General features: G+C 40.0%; 2 protein-coding genes across 6 annotated transcripts in view; one reads left to right on the top strand and one right to left on the bottom strand.

Moving 5' to 3' along the window:
• Positions 1-249: 249 nt before the first annotated feature.
• OARD1 (O-acyl-ADP-ribose deacylase 1) lies at positions 250-6275 on the bottom strand. Of its 3 annotated transcripts, none has more exons than XM_011944141.1 (6): positions 6003-6275; positions 5293-5372; positions 4829-4973; positions 3772-3830; positions 2594-2706; positions 250-1205 (listed from the first exon to the last, which is right to left on the bottom strand). In XM_011944141.1, exons 2-6 carry the CDS (start codon positions 5329-5331, stop codon positions 1103-1105), a joined length of 459 nt encoding a protein of 152 aa, XP_011799531.1. In that variant the 5' UTR covers positions 5332-5372; positions 6003-6275; the 3' UTR covers positions 250-1102. The 3 variants fall into 3 exon arrangements, with proteins under 3 accessions (XP_011799531.1, XP_011799533.1, XP_011799543.1); XM_011944143.1 differs by having other exon boundaries at positions 5918-6222; XM_011944153.1 differs by having other exon boundaries at positions 6019-6215.
• Positions 6276-6653: 378 nt separating this feature from the next.
• Positions 6654-22117, top strand: part of NFYA (nuclear transcription factor Y, alpha) — a 29465-nt gene continuing 14001 nt past the window's right edge. The window contains exons 1-4 of one of the 3 annotated variants that reach the window (XM_011944114.1): positions 6654-6770; positions 12704-12839; positions 14497-14583; positions 17421-17567. In XM_011944114.1, the coding sequence (XP_011799504.1) occupies positions 12765-12839; positions 14497-14583; positions 17421-17567 (309 nt within the window). In that variant the 5' untranslated portion in view covers positions 6654-6770; positions 12704-12764. Of the gene's footprint in view, positions 6771-6882; positions 7267-12703; positions 12840-14496; positions 14584-17420; positions 17568-22117 lie in introns of those variants that run through there. The other 2 variants (XM_011944122.1, XM_011944128.1) reach the window with 2 other exon arrangements.

Raw genomic sequence — 22117 nt, 5'->3', positions numbered from 1 at the left:
CTGGGGCTCAAGCCATCCTCCCACCTCAACCTCTAGAGTAGCTGGAACTACAGGTGTGCACCACCACGCCCAGTTAATTTTTAATTTTTTTTTTGGTAGAGACACGGTCTCACTATGTTACCCAGGTTGGTCTCAAACTCCTGGGCTCAAGTCATTTTCCAGTCTCAGCCTCTCAAAGTGCTGGGATGACAGATGTGAGAATTTTTGAGAGGAAGTGGCCTTTATTTTTTTAAAGAAGGTTCATAAGGATTTTTGAGAATCACTGATTCATTGGGTCACTACTCTGTGTTAAGAACTCTGCCAGGCATTTAACATATATTATTTCACTTGTTTTCATGATTAAATTCAGACAGGTTCAATCACAGAAACCACGCAGTGGACAAAAGAGGGAAAAGTTCACCATGAGGAGATTCTAAAAACCTGCCTTTTGACTTGTCCGGTTTTATCTCTTATTTCTCACTTTGTTTCTCCTCCCACTTGGACCCTTTGTATGACTGTTTGAAATTAAGTTTTAGGTGAATCTTCCATTACCCACGTCCAGAACAAACACACAGAAGCACAGAACCTCACTAAACCCCCCAAGTATTTACTTTTCCATTTTTATCACCACAAATTTCTTAACAATGTAGAATTTAACTTTGTAATTAAAACAAAAACTCTCCCCTGGGAGGAATCTGATGACATAAGGATAACACCAAGTTAGGTGCACAAACGACAAAAAATGCCAAACTAACTGATCATCCTTCCTGAAATTTCTCTTAAAAGCAGAGAAGTAGAATCAATGCTGCCACCTAGCGGCCAGCCAAACAAATAAGGTAGCATACTGGAGAAGAAGGTCATAGTCCCAACAATCTGGTTTCCTGCCATTATCAAGCCACCTACTCCTTACTTTTCTTCAAAAAAACACAGCAACATATCCTAAGTAACCCCTCCTCCACAGTCGTAGTCCAAATACTTTAATACAGCAACCAAAGTCTGTCTTGTTAAACACACTACTTCTCATGAAACTTTCCTCTGCCTATTTTAAGGTAGGTTTGCCCAGTCCTATGGCTCAGTAGAGATGACACAGGAGAACACGGAAACATCCAAAACGTTCACTGGTTCAGAGTGTGTACACAGTAATTTTGATGTCTGTTGCCTCAAATACCTCCTCGATCATCGCAGATACATTTTCCCATTGCAGACGATCAAGACCACATCCAATCCTGAAAAAGACAAAATATCTCCATTGATGGTAATGAAAGTGTCTAGGAAATTGCTCCTTCTCTCTTTCAAGTTATATCCACTCAAAGCATAAAAACAAATAACCTAGTCTGACACCCTTATAGGCAACCATGGTAGGAGTTTGGAAGTCAATTCTTGTTGTGAGTCACCTAAGACCATTCCTAGACAGCTCTGACATCCAAAAACTATCACTTCTGTTTGCCTAACAAAATACCACTTTCCAACTATTTCATGCTACATTTAGAAACGTATAACTGTCATGACATGGGAGACTCATTATCCCTCTATGACTGCTGACTAAAATTGGCTGTGGATGGATGGGGAAAGGTTGGTATTTTTAAAATGCACTTATGGTAACAGAATGTTAACGAAAATAAGGAGAAGAGGAATGAGGTACAGGAGCCGCAAAAAAGAAAGTCAAGATGGAATGCTGGGAAATGGTGAAATGGTTGCAATCCAGGAGTAAGGTCTTTGCAACACCCTGGTGAGAATAAACTCAATCATAAAACTGAACTACCTGGCACCTCCCAAGGTGTTACTCTAGTGATCCTCAACCCCCTAGGGAAAAGAGACTTAAAATTGCTAATTTCATGTCAGAATGTGATAATTAAGTCTGTAAGGAATTGTGATAAAAAAATAGTTTCTGACACATACATCATAACTATATCAAAGACCCGTGTAAAGGGACATTGAGGCCACATTCAAAGTAATGTGGGGCTTGAGACAAAATTGCATGTATGCTCAGCATTGCCTCAAATCTACCAGGGTGACAGGAAGAAAAGAGGTGAGGCCCATTGCCTGAAAAGAAAGTAAAGGGACTACTGAACCCTCAATGTCATTCCCTTGAGTTCCCAATAGCTAAGGTCTAAGAAGTTACATCAGAGACAGATCCTCTGGCTGTTACCCATACTGACCAAAAGAAGTATGCAGTACAAAAGGGAATAATAATTTACAACTTTCTTGACACAAAGTAATAGGTATGGGAGATGGGAAGTGGTCCAAGAGGGAAACCACCAATGCTCAGTCTTGATTCTTTAGCTCATATTGCTTCAGGAATAAAGGCCAAGCTTCAAGAAGAGGGTGCTGAGAATTCAACAAATGTGGCTGAATAACAACAGTCGCTCTCGGCTAAGTAGGCTGAGGCAGATGTATATTTCAAGGTAATTGTCCTGATTCATTCAACTCAAGCTAGAAAATGGCTGTGCCTTGGCCTAAGACCAGACAACTGGTTCACTGGTGGTTTTACAAAATTTTGACTTTTGTCCACCTTTAAATCTATATTTTGGGTTAAGCTTTTATTTGTCTTTGGGTAAGACAGTAAACCCCACCAATCAATTAAATCTCCATTTAGGGCCATGGATTTCCTTGCCTGGGCATGGAGAGGTCGGTGACTCCATTCTTCAGACAATGAGACTTCATTGCCTCTAAACTCTTCTGTAAGTTTTCATAAGTTGGCTTGTGCGAAGCCCTTTTCTTTGTAATCTGAATACAAAGAATTCAAACTTTCATCATCCCAAAATGATAGCCAAAGAAAAGTCATCACATTCCCCCAACATCCCGATAAGTAAAAGAGAAAGAACATTTTTATGGGAGAGCCTCAAGAAAATCCACTAAATAGAGACGGAGAAACCCAGACTCTGCCACGTAGTAATCTTTCCTTTTCCTAGGAAACCCATGAGATTAGCTAGTGGTGCCTATTGTCAATATTTTTAAGCAAGGTAAGTGAAGTCTCTGCGCCACATCCAAGAGATAAGCTGCATATCTGTAACAGGGAAGAATGCATACCACCTGCAAATTCCCTGCTAAAAGCCTCTATTTATTTAGAATCTGTGCTTGCTTGCTTTTTGTCTCTCTATATAAAACAACAGAAAAAACTGGTAGGGTCCCAAAGTTAAAACACTGGAAGCCACATAAGCTTTAAGCACAGAATTCAAAGGGGCTAGGACATCTCCCCACTCAGTTTGCCATCCAGATCAGGCTTGTAGTGGGTTAGCTGTAAGTTACCCACTGCCACCACTAAGGAAGTCACCCCCTTTCAGGAACCAAATGCCATCCTGGACTGTTGAAGAACCCTACATTCAGTCAGTAGTTAGGAGAGGAGCTAGGTATTATTTAGGACTGTACTTATTTTATTTTGTTTTTACTCACCCGCTTGCTAGCAGTGTGCTAGTTGACATGGAATAAGAGAAAAGCTCCTTTGGGAAATCTGTCTCTTGAGACATTATTGTTTTTATCTCACTCTGCCTAGGAAATACAGTATGGCAGGCATTCCTAACTTTTGCAAGTCTTAGAAGAGGCCTATGGTAAATGGCACAGGACTTTCCCACAGAGCTGGGATGTAGTCTCACATTTCTTTCTAACCCAGTGCTCCAAGTAGCCGCCATCACTGGACTGGAGTTGTCATAAGATAGAAGCTTTTTGACACCCTTAGTTGTCTAGAATGGACCATCATGATCAACACAAATGTAGTACAGCCCATCTGTTCACAAATCCTTAAAATGTATTAAGTATTGGCCCTGAAAAAAAAAAGGAATTGGCCCATCTTACCAAGTAATATATATATCGCCCATCTCTCTTCAGAACAGCCACTTCTCCAGATTTCTTTTCTAAGAAAAAGTTATTTAATAGTAGAAATGAAAAAGAAAACCAAACACCGATCTCTAAGATTTTAAAATCTTCACAGATCTGAGTTTACTTCAAAACTAGAAATAATTTTCAACACTGAAGAAGGGAATACGGAAGATCTATTGTCTCCCATAAACACTCTGCTTTTTATCAGCATTCCCAAATACTATATTCCTTAACTTACAGCTTTCTTACAATCATGTTTCCTCACAACCCACCTTTGATCCCACTACTACTTTCAAATACAACCTCATTTGTCCACAAACTTTGTCTATTGCCTTGAAATTGTTTTATAATGTATAGTTTTTTACTTGCCAAATGTGTATTTACTCAATAATTATCTTTTTACATACAAAGAGCTGTATAAGGCATTAAGAGGAATATAGATATAGAAAAAAGGAATTATTACGGAGTTTTCAGTCCAGAGAAGGTATCATCATTACAAATAACTATAATACAAAGCAGTAAGAATTGCTTTTGTCTAAGGCTAATAAATACTGTGGACAATGGGTCTGTTAAGCCTGGAATGTGGTCTGAGAAACTGTTTCAGAAGCTTTACATAGGATTCTACTGCACATTTCTGGTTTAAAGTCACCCGTAGAAAGTGATGGGAGGGGTCTATAAGGAAGAAGAGGTTTCTAATTCCTCTTTGAAGAAAAAGCAGAATATTGGTAAGGAGGGGATCTTGAATGCCAACCTATAGACTAAGCATCTCAGAGTTATTTCAAGTTTCAGAGAAGTGCAGTAATATGGTCAAGAAAGTTTTATGATACAAGAGGAAGAGATTAAAAACATTCACAGGAGTTCAGGTTTGATAATGATAAAGGTCCAAACTAGAGGCCATTCTTGGGGAGGAAAATCTAAAAACATTTGGTTCTTAGGAATCCCCTCTTTATCTGCATATTTTGTTTATTAAAGTGTAACAGATTAAAAGGTGCTCTAGCCAGGGCAAACCAGGTAAGTGCTTTCCAAAACTCACGTTGATTTAAAAGTTCTTGCACCCCTCCAAATTTCTTCTTGAAGAGGACAGCTATCCCAGCGCCCATGCGACAATCCTCACTGATACAGTGGGCTAAAGAGTCTGTTTTAGGGCATGCAAAAAGGTCTCCTTTCACATAAGTGATCTAAAAAATGTGCAAAGGAAAAGACAAAGTTTTATTAGATACAGAAAAATACTAAGTTATTTTTCTGTATTTTGTGTCCCCCATGACTACCTCTCCCGGCACCCCTTCCTGCAATCTGATTTAAAGCCAAATCAATTACAGCATGTGTAAAAGGAAAGTAATGAATGATCCCTGCCTAGAATTTTGAGCCTTTCTTAAGTAAATCAGCTAGCGAGAAAAAAAGATAATTCAATCATTAATTTAATTAAAAAGTGCTTATGCTTTTGACCTCCATGATTACGAATTTCAGTTCACCAACAAGTTAATAGTTGTTACCCACTCTGCTTCCTTCTGGATCTTCATTAAGGCTGCTGGCCATGATACTGAGTCGCTATTTCCAGAATTTAAGTGTTTCTTCAGCTATGAGAAGGGAAAAGGAAGTAAAAATGCTTAGGCAGCCTTAGTATATAATATTCTGATTGCCCTGTACACCCGCTTAATAGGCTTTTTCCCCCAACGTTTATAGATGAATGTGAGTTTTTTTCGGTCCCTGGTACGTAATACAGAACTCTTCTGGGGCAAAAAAGAGGAAGAATGCTTAGCTACCCGCTCTCATTTGGCGCTTTCCTGGAGCGCCCCGCTCCGTCAGCGGAAGCAAAGCCCATTCCCAAGACACGCCTCCTCCTTTCTCCAGGGCCACTCCCGAGCCAGGCGGATTTAGGACGCTCCCCTTTTCTGCGCAGGACGCAAAAGTAGTTCCCCCGTGGGTTGAGCTTAGAAAAAAAACAGAAGGGACTTGGCCACAGTCCCGTTAAGCCGCAACCACAGAGTGTACAACGTACTGGCGTGCTGAGCCCCAGGTGTGGGGAAAGGAAGGCCGCCTCTCATAGAACGTTCACCCCCCTTTTTTGGGGGGTGCGTAGAAGGAAAGAGTCTAGAGAAGCCTCCCATTCTCTGTCTCCTACCCTAGGGCGGGTCAGCGAGGACGCAGGGTCTGTCCTGGGGTCCTATGGGAAGGTGCGGGGAGGCTCGCTCAAAGCCCCGACGTACCCAAGTCACCTTTCACCTGGAAAGGAGTCGGTTGTTTGGAGGTCCCCGCCCCGCGGGGAAGGGCTCCGGATCCGACCCTGGTAGGTGGGTAGCAGCTGACCAGCCCAAACGCTGAGCCAATCCCGCCAAAGCCCTTAATTGCACGCATCTAAGATGGCCGCCCCCGCCCAGTAGCGGGGCGGAAACGAGCCCCTCTAGCTTGCTAGCCGAGCCCACACTCTTTGGCGCAGGCCGCCGAACTTCCGGCAGTAAATTCCGTGGCGTCCCGCCGCCGCCTGCGCATGCGTAACGAAACTGCCCACCACGAGTCGGGAAAAGTGGCGCTTGCGCATTAGCCGCACGGGTGTGTCCTAGTGGCCACTTGGAAAGGGGTGGGCAGCTGGCAAAGGGGCTAGTTAGCGCCTGCGTAGTACTAAGCTCAAGGGAGCGTTTTGAGTTGAACGATCTGGCGCGTCTCGAAGGCGCCTGCGTATTCCTTCCACTGGCGGTGGTGTCAAATCAGGAAGGCGGGCGTGGCTGCAGGGAACGCCTGCGCCTTGCTCCTCTAAAGGGGTGGGGCGAGCCCAGAACTGGAGTTAATGGGCGTGGTCTCAGAGGCGCCTGCGCGGAGGCGGTTGGAGGGAGGCCCGATTCCCCTTTGTTCGGGTTCGCCATTTTGCTAGGCAGCGGCAGTGGCGGCGGCGGCGGCGGCTGGAGCCTCTGATTGGGTTTCGGAGTCCGGTACTGGAGCCAATCAGCGCGGGCAGCGGACCCGGGGAGCGAGGCACGGTGAGTGTGAGGAGCCAATATCCAGCGGCCCAGAGCCGGCCCCAGCGCCCCGATTGGCGGGTCTCGCTGACCACTCAGGAGAGGCCCAGGCGCCCGTCGAGCCCGGGGAGTCGAGCTGAGCCTAGCCCAGCAGGGCGGCCAGCGGCCCCGGCGTGGGGCCGGCGAGCGCCTCGGGGCACTCCCGGCCGAGGCCTGCAGGGGCCGCCCCGCGCGGGGATGGCGCTCCGGGGAGCAGGCACCTCGGGGCTCCGACCCTCGCAGGGTGCCAGGATCAGTTGGGAATGCGTCCCCGTTTCCCGATTCTTAGGCCCAGGTTCTCAGGCCCCAGGCCCGGGGCCACGAATGGCCCTACACTAGGGGACACATGCGCGCCCTGGGCCTCGGCGATTTCCTCCTGGTAGTTCTGGCCGCAAACTTAAACCTGCCCTTGCTCTCTCCACTCTCCGGCCCTTGGGGCAGGAAGCCTCCCCCGGGCCCTCGGCTCTTCTTGAGCCGGGTCTGTGTATCTGCAGCCCCTCTAGGTCGGGAGGGAGGCCTGGGGAGGGTGCGCGCCCCGGCCGCGGGGTCCCGAGTGCAGCTGGCAACGGGGCTGGCCCTCCCTCGCCTCGGAGCCCTACAGGCCCGCCCCAGCTGTCTCCCTAGTGGGGAGGGGGGGCCGTTAGTTCGCCCACTCCCCGTGCTCCGCTGCGTCCCTCCTCCCAGTCCGCTCCGCCCGGGTCTCCGGCCCGGCGCCGTGACCACCCCTTTTGGCTCGTCATTTCCTCTCTTCCCCGCCCCGTTCGCAGTGGCAGGACCGCACACCTCCGTCTTGGAGCCCAACCAAGCGGTCTCCCTTTCTTGTCCGGGCTGTAAGACTAGTCCATTCGGTGCCTGGAACCTCACTCTTAGAAGATTGATACCCTTGCGCATTCTTTTTCCCGGAGGCTGCACAACTTGATGTTCATATTACTAATCTCATCCACTGCTCATTTTGTGAAATCTCCCTCCCTTGGAAATGTAGTACAGTTTCGGCTTTTTTTTTCCCCCTTTGTTTTTGCTTTCGCCTTTCTGTGTTACTTTGTGTCAGGCTTGACCCAGTCCACTCATCTCTTGGTTTATGTTTTTCTGATACACTTTCTAATCCTGTGTTAACGTTTTCTCAGCAGATGTTTAGAAGCTTTTAACAGTGTTGTGGGGTTTGCCTTAGGGTGAGAGGTTGCTGTTGGCAACCAATTATCCAGCAGTATATGCCAGGTATAATCCATGTATTGGGGAGCGAGTCCGTAGAGGTCAATAAGAACTGTGCCTACCTGTTGGAAATTGACAGGTGAACAGGTAGTTAATACCTAACGGTTAGTGCTATAAAGGGGCCAAGTTCAGTGCTGTGACGTATGGATGCGTGAGCTAGCCTCCGTGAAAGGCTTATCTCCGCCGCACTTTTGACTGGCCTTGAAGAATGATGGTAATTCTTCCGCAAGAAAGATGGAAGAGCATTGCTTGAAGAGAGGAAAAGCATGTGCGGAGGAATCAAATTACACTGTTTGAGGCAGGAAGATGGGATAGGGAAGTGGACAGTAGTAGTGATAGTTTGGGGGGGGAAAGGCCCAGTTGGTAAAATACTTGTATATCTTGCTAAGGAATATTGTGGAAACAGTTATTATTTTGTATGGAGGTTCAAGTAGAAGGGATCTAGAGCTACATTTTTTTCATAAGATTGAAAAAACAAGTTTCTGACTTGTTTTATGGGTTTTGCCCCATGATAGTGGCTGAGTTCTTTGGAGAAGAAGAGAAGACTTTTGTCCTAGGACTCTGAAAATTATTTTTACTCATGTGAATCATCTAGTGCATTCCCTGGCACATAGAGGTCTTCAGTATCTGGTGCCCATTTCTAAATTCACATTTAATGCTATACAACTGGTAGGTTTCAGAAAACTCGTATTCCAGTGCTCTTTCATTACTGAAACTTCGGAGACAGGTTTTATTTTCACTTTTTAGGATGAGTTTTTCATTGTTGCTTAAATCATTTTCTTAATTCATTTGATTGTCACATTATCCGCATTAGCAGAAGAGATGATATGGCTTAAATAGTCTAAAAAGCATGTATATTTGCCTTTGGAAATTTTGTTTGTTTGCTTTTGGATACAGGGCTTTCCTCTATCGTCCAGGCTGGAATACAGTGGCGCAATCATAGCTCACTGTAACCTGGAACTCCTGGGCTCAAGCCATCCTCCCATCTTGGTCTCCCAAAACTTTGGGATTACAGGCATGAGCTACTGCGTCCTGACCTGAAATAGATGTTTTAACCTTAGTATTTAAACATAGGTATGTTCTGGTCACTTCAAAATCACTAAATACTTTTGCTTGGCATCTTTCTAAAAGGCATTCTAATCTGGTAACTTTTTTGCTAAGTACCTTTCAAGCTTCCACCAGTCTGCAGAAGAATTTCTTTGTCTGACATTTCGAGAGACAGTAGTGTGGCCCCAAGCTTTTCTTCCCGTTTAGTCTGCTACTCACATGCTGAACTGTTTCTGTTCTTGTTTTTATGCTCTCTTGATTTGTAGCACTTCACCTTCCTCCACATCATCACATAGCTAAATCTTTCTCACACTTAAGACCAGTTCATCCTGCAGGCCTCTGATAGCAAAGAAAAAAAAAGTTCAAATAGTACCTTTTCTTTTAAGCCTTGTTGATTTATCCCCAGCTGGAACAAATCTCTGTCCTCCAAATTCCCATATCACTTTATCTCTTAGGATTCCAGTATAGGTTTTTACTCCATTACTAAACTTAAAGACTCTTTGAAGTTAGACTCTTCGTCAGAGATTTCTTTTTATTTTTAAAACCTTCAGAACAGTGTCTGGCACATGGTATATAGTTAGTGGAGAGAAGTGCATTAGAAAGCTCCAATCCAGAAATCTGTAGAATGATGAGGAAGCTGGACAGCCCTTTGTTGTAGTCTAGTCTTTCATCCAACATGTATCAGGACCCACTTGTTGAGTTGTGAAAGAAATTGAGTGAGCCAATGCTGGGAATTTTAAAATAATAGAATAGAAAATATCTGCCAGGCATGATGATGGCTCATGCCTGTAATCCCAGCACTTTGGGAGGCCAAGTGGGGAGAATCCTTTGAGCTGAGGAGTTTGAGACCAGCCTGGGTGACATAGGGAGACCCTCTCTCTTAAAAGAAAAAAAAAAGAATGGAAAATATCAAAGTGCATCTTGTGTTGTATAAGGGTAAATACTTGAAACTCGTTTCAGTTATGTTTTATGCATTATGTGTGCACTGAGTTGTGATAATGAAATGTGTTTCTTACTAAGGGTTGTGATCAAAAAAGTTAAAAAGCTACTGTTCTAGGCTTTGCCTGGTAGTGATTATCAGCTGTGGTTATTCTAGGGCTTTTCATATGTTTACACTAGTTGAGTTTCTGAAGGTTTTAGCTTTGGAGTGTGTGTAGGTCCACATAGAATGGGTTCCTAGTGAGTGGTTGTTTAAATTTCAGCTTTTGCACCTTGGAATAGTGGGGCAAAGAGAATTACACTGAGAAGAGAATGCACTAGGAAGAGAATTTTCATGCTAGCCAGAATAAACACTCTTATTTCTCTCTCTTTGAGGAAAAACCATTCAAAACTTTGTGTTAAGAGCAAGAGCTAGACAGACTAAATCTGGCTAACTTAAGTTTGTCATAATCTTGGGCAAAGAGGCACTTTGGGAAAGACTATCGAATTGTATTGCAGTCTTGCTAACTGAATCTCACAGTAGTAGGAACATACAACTTTACTGAAGCCAGTTGCTTATAGCATTAACCGTTAATAGTATCAATATCATGATACAGACTAAATCACTGTCATTAATGTGAGAGAGAATTGCTGCCAGATTTGAAGCTGCTCTTCAAATCTTTATACTCTTCAAAGTATAGATTTAAATATTGCTAAATTGGTTCATTTGTATTACCAGGATAAACTAGTTAAGAAGAAAATATGTTACATCTATTAGTCATTATCATGTGCTTCAAGTTATATTTTAGTCTTGTAAAGATGTAAACTTCTGGATATTAGTCAAAGAAAAAATGTCATATAAGAAGGAAATTTGGAGTTGGGGAGGCGTTGAAACTTAAAAGACATTCCTTTCATGATCCTTATTTTTAAAATAAATGTATTGAGACATAGTTTAGATACAAAGTATAATAATTCTAAGTGTGCATTTTGATGAGTTTTGACAAATTTGTACACCTATGCAACCACTACCACAATGAAGATATAAAACATTTTCATCATCCTACAATATTCCTAAGGCTCCATGCCAGTCAACTTCCCTCTTTCCTGTCTCCCTGTATTCTCCACTCCCAAGGAACCACTGATCTATTTTCTGTCTCTAGATTACTGATGTCTTTTGGAGATTTTATATAAATGGAATCGTATATATTCTTTTACATCATAACCTTAATTTCATTAGTTTACAGACATAAATGTATTGTGTATTAGAGACAAGATAGAATTTAGGGAAGGCTGTTAGTGTCCCTAACAGATTCACAGTCTGGCTGAAAACCTGATTTTCTATTCTATACCCAGAATCTCTGAGGAGCAGACTTGGTCAATCAATTCCAAAGAGACTGGTGTAAAAATCAGAAAACCAGTTGTTCATGTTGCTGATTATATTTGCTCCCTGTTGGCCAATCTATATGTAAATCCAAATTATAGCTAGAAATTTACCTAGTGAGCATTCCCTTAGATCAAGGGCAGTGCTTTGGAGAACCATATGGCCGCAAGTCCTCTTGCTGTGATGACATAGCCTGTTATTTATAGCTCATAGATTCTTATATTGTATCCATTTTGATTATGAGTAATGGGGTTGATTGATTTTTATTTTGATTAAATTTTGTTATATTTTTCCCAACATTCCAACATTCATTTGGGAAATAAGAATTTCCCAAAATTCTTATTTTGAAAATAAGAATTTTCAAGTGTGCAGTGAAATCAAAGAAATTTGAAAATAAACACCTGTATACCTGCCAGTTAGGGTCTATTATTAACATCTTACTATAATTGCCTTACCAGATATTTCTCCACCCATTCATCCATTTTTTGATGCATTTCAAAGTAAATTTTAGATATCAATACACTTCTTTCTAAATAGTTGGACATATACTTGCACATATTTTGATTTCTTCTTTCAGACTGTCTTGAGACACCTTGCAAATGATGAATTCCACCAGCATGTGTGGACTTACGGAGAGTGGTACTCTACTTTGCCACTATAATGAGCAGCTCAGTTAGGCTGCGTCATTTTATTATTCAGATGTTGGAATTTATGAGGGCCTACTGAAAAATAATCAGAAAGACCTATCTACATTTTTGTTTATATATCTGTCCTCCCTCCCGTATTTCCAAGATGAATTACCCATTGCTAATTTTTATCATTTTAATTGTTTAATGAAGTCTTTAATAAGGTTCTCAGATATCATTCAGTTTATCTAATTGTATCCTTATTTTTGAAAGCGGATCTTCAACTCTTTATGAGAAGGGTAAATTTTGGCTGCCATATGTAGCGGACCTGAGTAACTTGTTTGGTGGGAAGCAGTTATGTGTTACAACTTTAAAGAAGCTTTATTCTCTAAAGTATATGTGCAAACCTGAAAATCAGTGTTACGTAGGCCTTGTATCAAAGTGATGTTGCAGCTTAATGAGTATCTCTAAGGTGCAGGTATTGCTCTGACAGTATTGAAAGGTAAGGTTGTCAATAAGAAATGACTGAAAGCATTTTAGAAAGGTGAAAATAGCATTATGTTATGATTGTGCCATATAATCCTAGTTAAAAATGATACTGAATATAAGCATTTCCTATTCTCTTATCCTGTTTTCTTGCAAATAAAGTACAGTGATAAATTATCCAGGTTAATTGTCTGGTAAGGCCTTTATTGACAGTCTCACTTTAGTTTCTTTCCCCACCTTTCTAATAGGAGTGTACCTCACAGCCTTCTAGGATCTCCAGAGCGGACAGGAATCTCACTTGGAGGGACCATGGAGCAGTATACAGCAAACAGCAATAGTTCGACAGAGCAGATTGTTGTCCAGGCAGGACAGATTCAGCAGCAGGTATGGAAGTAAAACTGCTTTAAACATCACAGCAATGAAACTGATAACAGCACCACTCAATTGGTTGGTCTATTTCCCTGGGGAATTATTTGAAAGCTACCAGATCTTGTGAAATACTGAGTCTGATGGCTTGTGCTGAAATGCCATGTCTAGCCCATGACCACTTAGAATCTACTCTTCATGGGTGCCTGGTTATAGTAAATTGCCTCTTTTATCTCATTGTAAGCAAAAACATCTAGTCTGGTTTTCAGTTGGAAATTTGGACTTTTAAATTTTTCTGGATTCTATTTGGTCTTTTTCTCTTCTTGTTTGAGCTAACTTGTGATTTAGTAAGGCTTTGGCCACAACAGACAAACCAACATAGCTTCCAAGAAATCTTCTGTTCTTTGATTTGGTCTGCCACATTTTTTATTCAGAAAAGCTCTGGTTTAACATTAGGATAATACTTAGACAGTCGTTCTTACGGATAAGCACATATTAGAAAGGAATTCCCTGCTGCTGGTTTATTCCTAATTAATAGATTGCTTTCTTGAATTTATACACAGGTTAAATTTTTTGATGCTTTATGCTTGGGTTTATTATAGTAAAATTTCACTTTTTTCCCACCCCTAGAAGAAATTTATTATGCTTCTATTTGACCTTAGGCCAAGATTGATATTTTGGAAATATTTTGTTTTCAAAATGGAATTTAGCTAATATAGAAAGGTAGTAGGGAAAGCAAAGGAAGTATTGATGATGAGTTGTTCCCATCTAATGATCAAAGGAAGGAGCTACTCTTAATTAAAAGACAAACTCCCTTGATAGCTTTCCCTTCCATACAGCTGCTGTGGCTCTGGCAGTTTCCTTTAACTGCCTTTTTAGAGAAAGGGATTCCACAAAGGGCCCTCCATTCAGACCAGTACTCTGGAGGGTGGGTTTTTATTCTTTCAGAATTTGCCATTAGTGGATGTAAAAATAAGGTTGAATCATTGAAATGGCAAAGCAGTCCAGTTGGGTAGAAATAATCTTAGTTTTGAAGCTGGGCATGGTGCTGCATGCCTGTAATCCCAGCTACTCTGGAGGCTGAGACAGGAAGGTTGGCTTAAGCCCAGGAATTCAAGACCAGCCTGGGCAAAACAGCAAGACCCCATCTCGAAATAAGTAAATAAATAAAGTTAAAAAAAAAAAAAAGAATCTTAGTTTTGGGACGTAAGAGCATTGACGTCATGAAGATGATTTCGGTTCACAGTGATTACTTCTCCTTTCTTAGTGATTGCATTTAAGCCCAGAATTTTTTTATGGTAGTTTCAGGGCTATTAAAACCTAATCATTTTTTCTTGTGAACTCATTTGAGGAGATAAAAAGAGCATTAAATAATTGTGTAAGTAGAAGTATCAGATTCCTGTTTCTGGAGGGAAAGATTGCATTACAAATCTTTGTGTTAATGATGACAACTGTTTTGAGTTTTTGAGTCACATTTTGAGGTCCACTCTGGAGACAAAGGGCTAATATCTTTAATGCTACTACCTTCAACAAAACAGCTTCAGCATAGGGAGTCTGTACATTTTGAAAGTCCTTCAGGCTTCCCTCCCTCTCCTCCGAGGTAAAGTGATCTCATGTCTTGAACTACACATTTCCTTCCTGACATATTTCAAGCTCTTCCTGTTCCTGTTCTCAGCAGCAGGGTGGTGTCACTGCTGTGCAGTTGCAGACTGAGGCCCAGGTGGCATCCGCCTCAGGCCAGCAAGTCCAGACCCTCCAGGTAGTGGTACCCTCTCTGATTCTCTGTGAGCACTGCATGAACTTCTCCTCTCCTCATGTCTGGTGCTGTTTGTGTTAGGATCTCCAGTAGGAATGGCAAAGTCAGTTGCATGCCTTTGATGCTGCTAACTTGTCTTTGAGGCTTATAAGATGCCAGTTTCCTAATGTTTTGTGCCAAGTCGTATAGAGACCCCGTATTAACTTTCTGAGAATTGGATTTGACTAGCGTGTTTCTTTGAGAATGCCTGGAAAAGAAATGGTGTAAGTGACAGGAAGAAATTCTTATAAGTGACATTAGAATTTATTCAGGGCTCAAACTCTGATCCAATTAATTGCATGGTAAAAATTTTGTGTATTTGCGTTATAATGGAGAAGTAAATATATACATATATAGACACACATAAGCTAGGCTAGGCTGTGCTTTATTTTTATTCAAGGGGCAACTCAACTGAAAAATAATCATTACACTTGGCAAGGTTTATCTAAGCGCTGAATCTTGTTAATCTCTTGTTAACTGCTATTGTTTCCACTACCTTTCCTGGGGAAATAGTGACCTGTCTTATTACTAGATCTGCAAAGATTACCCCAGATACCTCTTGGTTAGGCAGAAGCAGGATATGCTTTCTGTAAGTCTTAGGTATTAAAGCCACTGTGATAATTCTTGGTTAATCAATACAGTTCTTTAGCATTGTGTATGGCTAAGTTAAGTATCCTAAATTGGGTTCTAATTTGACCAGTTCCTATAAGAAATAGGAGTAGGAGCACTAGTCTACTCTGTGTCTGTAGGTTACTTTTATTAAAATGACTGTATTTTTGAAAAATTGGCAAGATGTGGGTACCCTACTTTTTCCCTCCATTGAATTGGAAATGATTCAAAGTAGAATCTAGAATGTAGAACTGGCATCTCACTTTATTGCTAGTGCTGCTAAACATCCTGCAGATAACTACCTCTTATTGTTATCACTTCACTTTATCCTTTCAGTCCCACCCCTACCCCTGCCACCAATAGTGTTTGGTAATGATATACAACCAACTTTGAAAATAAATTAAGCTGAAAGAAACTGAGCTTGTAGGCACTCCAAAACTGTGTTCAAATCTCACAGTCCAACAGCTTGTTAATGTTTTTCATGCTTGCTTCATCTTACTCATATATAAAACAGTATTTTGGATTGTCATTAACCCCTTGTGGAATAGGAATGTAACATGCTCTTAACTGTATGGCTTCTTGTTTGATGCATGTGTCTTTGTAACATTTTTCTGTTGTAAATACAGTGAGCTCTTTGGAGTCTCAAATCATTTATCATGTGCACAAATAGCACAACAGTTGGAGAGGAAATTAAGATGATGAATAGATAGAAAATTATTACTAGTTGTATCTTAAAACTTGTGTTTCCTACTTACATAGATTTTATTTAAAATAAGTGGAAACACTTTATGGAAATAATATAAACCTTTCCTCTAGGGATCTGATTATATTGGGAGAATTTTAAATAGTTATTTTGGTTATTCATGCTGCATGTATTCTGAGAAATCTCTATTGATACAGAATATGCAAGCATTTGATGTAGCAAAAGGAATGGGGAAATAAGGGAAGGAGATAGCATGAGAGAGTCAGGCTGTAAAGTCCTTAAAAAAGTAAAGTAAAGGCTCTTAATGGACAGTTTAACAAAACTTAGGATTTCAGCGTTCCTGGTGATTTTAATACATTAGTGGCGGTGGCGGTGGCGGTGGTGGTGGTGGTGATTGTAGGAGAACCTCACTATCTAACCTACTCATCTAGGACAGAATGATCTTTTAACTAATAGCTGTTACTTGCACATACTTTCAGTAAGTGTGAATATTTCAGTCATGAATATTCTGTTCTAAGTAATTTCTGTCAAAGATAGAGTCTGAAAATGAAAGTTTTGGACTATTCCATGGATCATTCCAGTTCACTTGTAAAGCACTTTTAAAGCATTTCCAGAAAGCATTCTATTAGGTATTTTTGTATTGGGACTTAAGATGTGACAGAGCACTTGTAGTGACCTGGCTCCTACAGTAGTCTGTTTACTCATAGGAGGCTGAAATTTGTACACTTGACTGCTCTGTGTAATTTCAATATATGTTGTTGCTTCTGATAAAGCTAGAATAACCATGTGGATATTATAGAGGCCAATGTGAGGAATTCCACCATGGAGACTGCAAACTGACCAGAAAGTATTTTTAAGAAATCTTTAGTAGTGAGCTCTTTAAACAACACACATATCTAGAATTCACAGAGTAAAATGAGCAGGGTAAAGGTATATATTTGATATTTCATTTTAGCTTGAGAGACTATACGGAGAAAAGGGTCATCCTCTACATAAGCTTCCAGAGCTGCTTGCTACCCAGCCTCCTGGAGTCACTGCTGGGTACAGTTTGATTTACCTTCTTCACTTTATTTAGAATTTGTACTCAACCACCATCATCACCATCACCTTTCCCTCTCACTGCCTCCTCTCCAGCCTTCACAGAGACCATCCCTGGATTGGTTTAAACAGGCAACTAACCTTGCCATTATGATTAAATGTTTGTCATGGATTTAGCCCGTGTTTGGTGACAAATGCCTTATATCTATTGAGACTTCTCAAAGACTCTGGATATTCTCCATTATGTCTGATCTTAAAGTATTGAGCTTGGCATTTAGTAACAGGTATCATAGATATTTAAAGATAACTTGAGGACTTAAGACATATATTTTCTTAGTCTTTTCTACCTTTTCCTTTTCTAGCAAGACAGCAGAATAGTTCCAGTGATTGTCTTTTGGTAAAAACCATTTTGTGTCTTATGTTATTTCATTGTTCTTATTTTATTTCATTCTAGGTCCAAGGGCAGCCACTAATGGTGCAGGTCAGTGGAGGCCAGCTAATCACATCAACTGGCCAACCCATCATGGTCCAGGCTGTCCCTGGTGGACAAGGTCAAACTATCATGCAAGTACCTGTTTCTGGAACACAGGGTTTGCAGCAGGTGAGTAGTATTTAAAAATGTTGAGCAGTATATCAGAGGAGAGGTTTCAAAGAATAGATTATTACAAACTGTTTGATAATTGATAATGCATTTAACTGCTTCCTAACCCACATTTTGCATTCAGTTGATTTTCTGCCTTTATAGTACCAGTGATATAAACTAGAATTATGCAGAAATTGGACAGCTCCAGTAAAGACCAAGATATTAGACATGATCTTGAATTGCTGTAAAGTATATAAAGAGGTTAGAATCTAGTTTATAGTATATTTTATTTTAAAAGAAACAAAAATGAATATTTAGAAAGTTAGAAAAATAACAAAATGAGCAAAAAGTGGGTCCAAATTTATTACGTAGAAAACTGGCATATAGAAAGGATATATAAAACCTAGATTATTTAAGCAGACCAATAAAACAGGTAAATCCAGTTGAAAGACTGATTGAGAAACAGAAAACAAAAGTAAGCAACGATGTAGAAGAGATTAAAGGAAGACCAGGGACGGTGGCTCACGCCTGTAATCCCAGCACTTGGGGAGGCTGAGACAGGTGGATCACTTGAGGCCAGGAGTTCAAGACCAGCCTGGCCAACATGACAAAACCCTGTCTCTACTAAAAATACAAAAATTACCTGGGCATGGTGGCAGGTGCCTATAATCCCAGCTACTTGGGGGGTTTGGGCATGAGATCTCTTGAACCCAGGAGGCGGAGGTTGCAGTAAGCCAAGATTGTGCCACTGCACTCAAGGCTGGGCACCACAGCAAGACTCTGTTTCAAAAAAAACAAGAAAAGAAAAGAAAAAAAGAAGAGATTAACAGAAATATGTAGAAATGTTACATACAACTCTGGTATCAAATTTTTAAATTAGATATTTCTCATCAAGATGGCAAAAAAAATCATTATATCCACTGCTAGGATGGATGTGGAGAAAAAGAATTATCATTATTTTGTAATTTCAAACTGTGGAGTTATTTTGGAAAGGCACCTCACTATCTCTTAAATACAACGAATATTTGAGCTAGCAGTCCCACTTCTGAGAATCTGTCCTATAGGAAGAAAAGCATCAATAGTAGGGAGAAATTTTGACACTTTTCATAGCATTGTACTAGCAAAAAATAAAATTGTAATCTGAGTGTCCATTAATAAGAATAAGGAAATAGTTGGAATAAATCATAATATATTCACATGGAATATTACATCATCGTTAAAAGAAATGAACTGTTGACTTGGGGTGGGTTAATCTTGACATATTTTTAGTGAAAATAATTTGCAGAGAAATAGTGTGATCTCATCTTTGTAATTCATAACCAACCCCTCATGAGTATATGTTTATAGTCATGTAAAAGGGAGTATGAGAGAACTATTAGTTATTCTATCTAAATCTTTGTATTGTTTCAACAGTTATAGCAGTCATGTTAATGTCTTAGTTTTCTGAAGGAATTTTAAGTTGAAAAAAGCAGCCATGATCACACTGCTCATAAATCAAACTTGTACTTTTTGTGTATTGTCTTGTGTTTTCATGCATAATTTTTGGGCATAACTGTACCATGCATGTGGGGTTGTGTTTTCGTTGTTTTTTTGTTTTGTTTTTTTTTAATCCTTTCGTAATGTTCAGTCACCTTGATGAATCAGAATTTCTAATTTATAAAATATAGTTAAGGATTCTGGTTTTCATTTGCTTTTGTAGGTAAACATATTTGGGCACAATAGTTTTATTTTTCAACTGAATTCTCAGGATAATTTCTTTGGATTGGGGATTGCTTGGGTAAAGGGTAAGGGCATATTTGAGCCCATTGGCAAAGTTTTGCCAAGACAGAATTGTACTTGGGATTAAAAATAGTTTTCACATTTCTCCTTGCATAAATATATGAGGCTTTAAATATCTTTTCAACATGTGCTTTCCTCAATTCCCTATTGCTATATCCTTTCTGTTCTCTCTTTGCTTCCTCTCCAGCCCCGCTTGTTGTGCCTTCTCCACTGTTGAGTAGAGACAGTGTGGTATTGTTAGGATCAGTATACTGTGAGTGTAGTGATCCAGCTTTCATTACCAGGTCTGCCATTAAATAAGCATTCTGATCTTGGCCAGGTTATTTAATTGTTGGTTTGCTCATCTAAAAATAAAATTTATATGAGATGATATGTAAGGTTCATTCTAACTCTAAATTCTGTGATTTTTATGGGATTTTATTTTGCTATAAGGAACCTTCAAAGAGTTATTTCCCTGCTTCCAATAGAGCTATAACTAACGAAGCTGAAAAAAATATATTCTGTTACATAAGTAAAGCTCTCTAGGTGAGATTCCATAGCCTCCCTTATAATGCTTAAGGCTTTACTCCCCTTTGTATAGGAGTTTTTTTTTTTTTCTCATTAGTGTTCTTTGAGTAGCCATTTTTTAAAGAAGAGTACTTCTTAACCTTTTTTGAATTGTATTCTCTATTTTAGAATCCTAGTAAAGCTTGCACCCTCTAAGAAAAAGTACAGATGTCCAGTCTCATGAAAAATTCTGCATATAATTTTAGATTAAAATCCTTGGCCTGAGAAAGACACTAGAACCAGAGAGAGAGCCAAGAAATAGAAGAATATTGGAAGTTGGCATGTAATAAAAGTGGTATAAACATATCAGTGAAGAAATGGCTGAAGAATGATACAGAAAAGAAATTGATTTCTACTTCACACTGTATTTTAAAAAATATTTGCTAGGTGGATTAAAGATCTAAGTGTAGAAAAGTAAACTTGGAAAATTCAAAAGAAAATTATAAGAGAATTTTTATGCTACAGAGAAGGATTTTTTAAAAACAAATTGACTATTTTAAAACATAATATGCATTGAAATATATCAAATGAAAGTAAACGAGGTGAAAACTTGGAAAAGATATTTTTAATACATATAACTGAGTTTGTATTCAGAATATGTATAAATAACTTTTATGTATTTATACAAAAGTAGAAAAATGGGCAAAGAATATGAATAGATAGAGGAAATCCTAATAGCCAATATAAACTTAGAAATGAAGTTGGTTCACATAACCAGATAAATTTGTTTAGTTATTTATTTGCCAATACTTTTTAAATGCCAATTAGCTAAGTATTTGGAAAAAATAATTAAGGAAACCTAGGCAATCTATCCCCTAACAAAATAGGATCCATGAATGTCTCTAAGACATGGAACCCATTGACCTGTTTTTTTCACCTTCCTTCCTTCAGTAGTCCTTTTTCCTATCAGCTGGTAGACTTTGTGATAACTTAAGATTCTAGGCATGTTCTTCTTTCCAGACCAAGGTGGTCCCAAGTTGAAATTATGGATGGAAAGTGACCTGGCTATAAAAATCTAGCTTTCTGAAAGTATCCTCCTTCCAAACTGCCATCTCTGTTGAAGCAATGCTGAAATAAAAGAGGTAAAGAGAAGGTTACTTAGTAGTAGCCATGCATTCTGGCTTTTAAGTTTAGGAGGTATTCTTGAATATAAAATACTAGAAATGTTGAACTGTGGGGCTCTCCTCACTGCTTTCTTTTTTGTGCTTAAAAAAAAAATGTATCCACTAGTTATATGAAAATAGGCTTTTGTACACCCAACATTTAAAGGGTTGTATTGCAGTTTTTTAGTTCCAAATTTTAGAGAAATATTTTTCAAGATTCTTGTCAGGTTTTTGATAATACTCCTAAGAAAGTGGCTATAGCCATTAAAAAAAGAAAGAAGATAGATTTGGATGGCACATGATCCCTTGCTTTCCATAATTGCTTTCTAAGGTTTAGCTATCCAATCCTAGGACCAAATAGGAGATACAAATTAAATCAACAAAAATTTGATAAACATTAATGACAGTAGTAAGTATTGGTGAGGTTATTGGAAACTAATAGGAGGAATATAATGTGTCACACTGCCTTAATTATCTATTACTGTATAACAAATTATCCTAGAAGTTAGCAGCTTAAAACAACATTTGGCGAGGCAGGTGGATCACGAGGTCAGGAGATCGAGACCATCCTGGCTAACACGGTGAAACCCCGTCTCTACTAAAAATACAAAAAAAAAAAAAAATTAGCCAGCCATGGTGGCGGGCGCCTGTAGTCCCAGCTACTTGGGAGGCTGAGGCAGGAGAATGGCGTGAACCCGGGAGGCGGAGCTTGCAGTGAGCCGAGATCACACCACTGCACTCCAGCCTGGGCGACAGAGCGATACTCTGTCTCAAAAAAAAAAAAAAAAAAAAAAAAAGTTTATTTGATAGTTTCTGTGAGTTAGGAATCCTGATATAGCTTTGTTGGATTCTTTCAAGGTCCTCTCAAGCCCCTTATCAAGGTGTTGTCCTGGGCTGCAGTTGTCACATTTGACTAGGGTAGAACACATTTTGGGTTTTTTCTTTGTTTGTTTTTTTTGAGACAGGTACTCGCTCTGTTTCCCAGGCTGGAGTGCGGTGGTACAGATCTTGACTCACTGCAACCTCTGCCTCCCAGGCTCAAATGATCCTCCCACCTCAGTTCCCCACATAGCTGGGACTACGGGCATGTCCTACCATGCCTGGATAATTTTTGTATTTTTCAGTAGATACAGGGTTTTG

Source organism: Colobus angolensis, unplaced genomic scaffold, assembly GCF_000951035.1.
Source record: "Colobus angolensis palliatus isolate OR3802 unplaced genomic scaffold, Cang.pa_1.0 Scaffold105, whole genome shotgun sequence".
Lineage (NCBI taxonomy): Eukaryota > Metazoa > Chordata > Mammalia > Primates > Cercopithecidae > Colobus > Colobus angolensis.
The sequence above is the reverse complement of the archived record's forward strand: the minus strand, read 5'-3'. Positions and strand labels throughout refer to the sequence as shown.

Excerpts from the sequence above, each read along its gene's own strand:
- OARD1 (XM_011944141.1), bottom strand. The coding sequence starts at position 5,331 with ATGGCCAGCAGCCTTAATGAAGATCCAGAAGGAAGCAGA. Across the intron at positions 4,974-5,292 it reads AAGATCCAGAAGGAAGCAGA|ATCACTTATGTGAAAGGAGA; the intron begins GTGGGTAACAAC and ends CACATTTTTTAG. Across the intron at positions 1,206-2,593 it reads ACCGACCTCTCCATGCCCAG|GATTGGATGTGGTCTTGATC; the intron begins GCAAGGAAATCC and ends TGTCTTTTTCAG.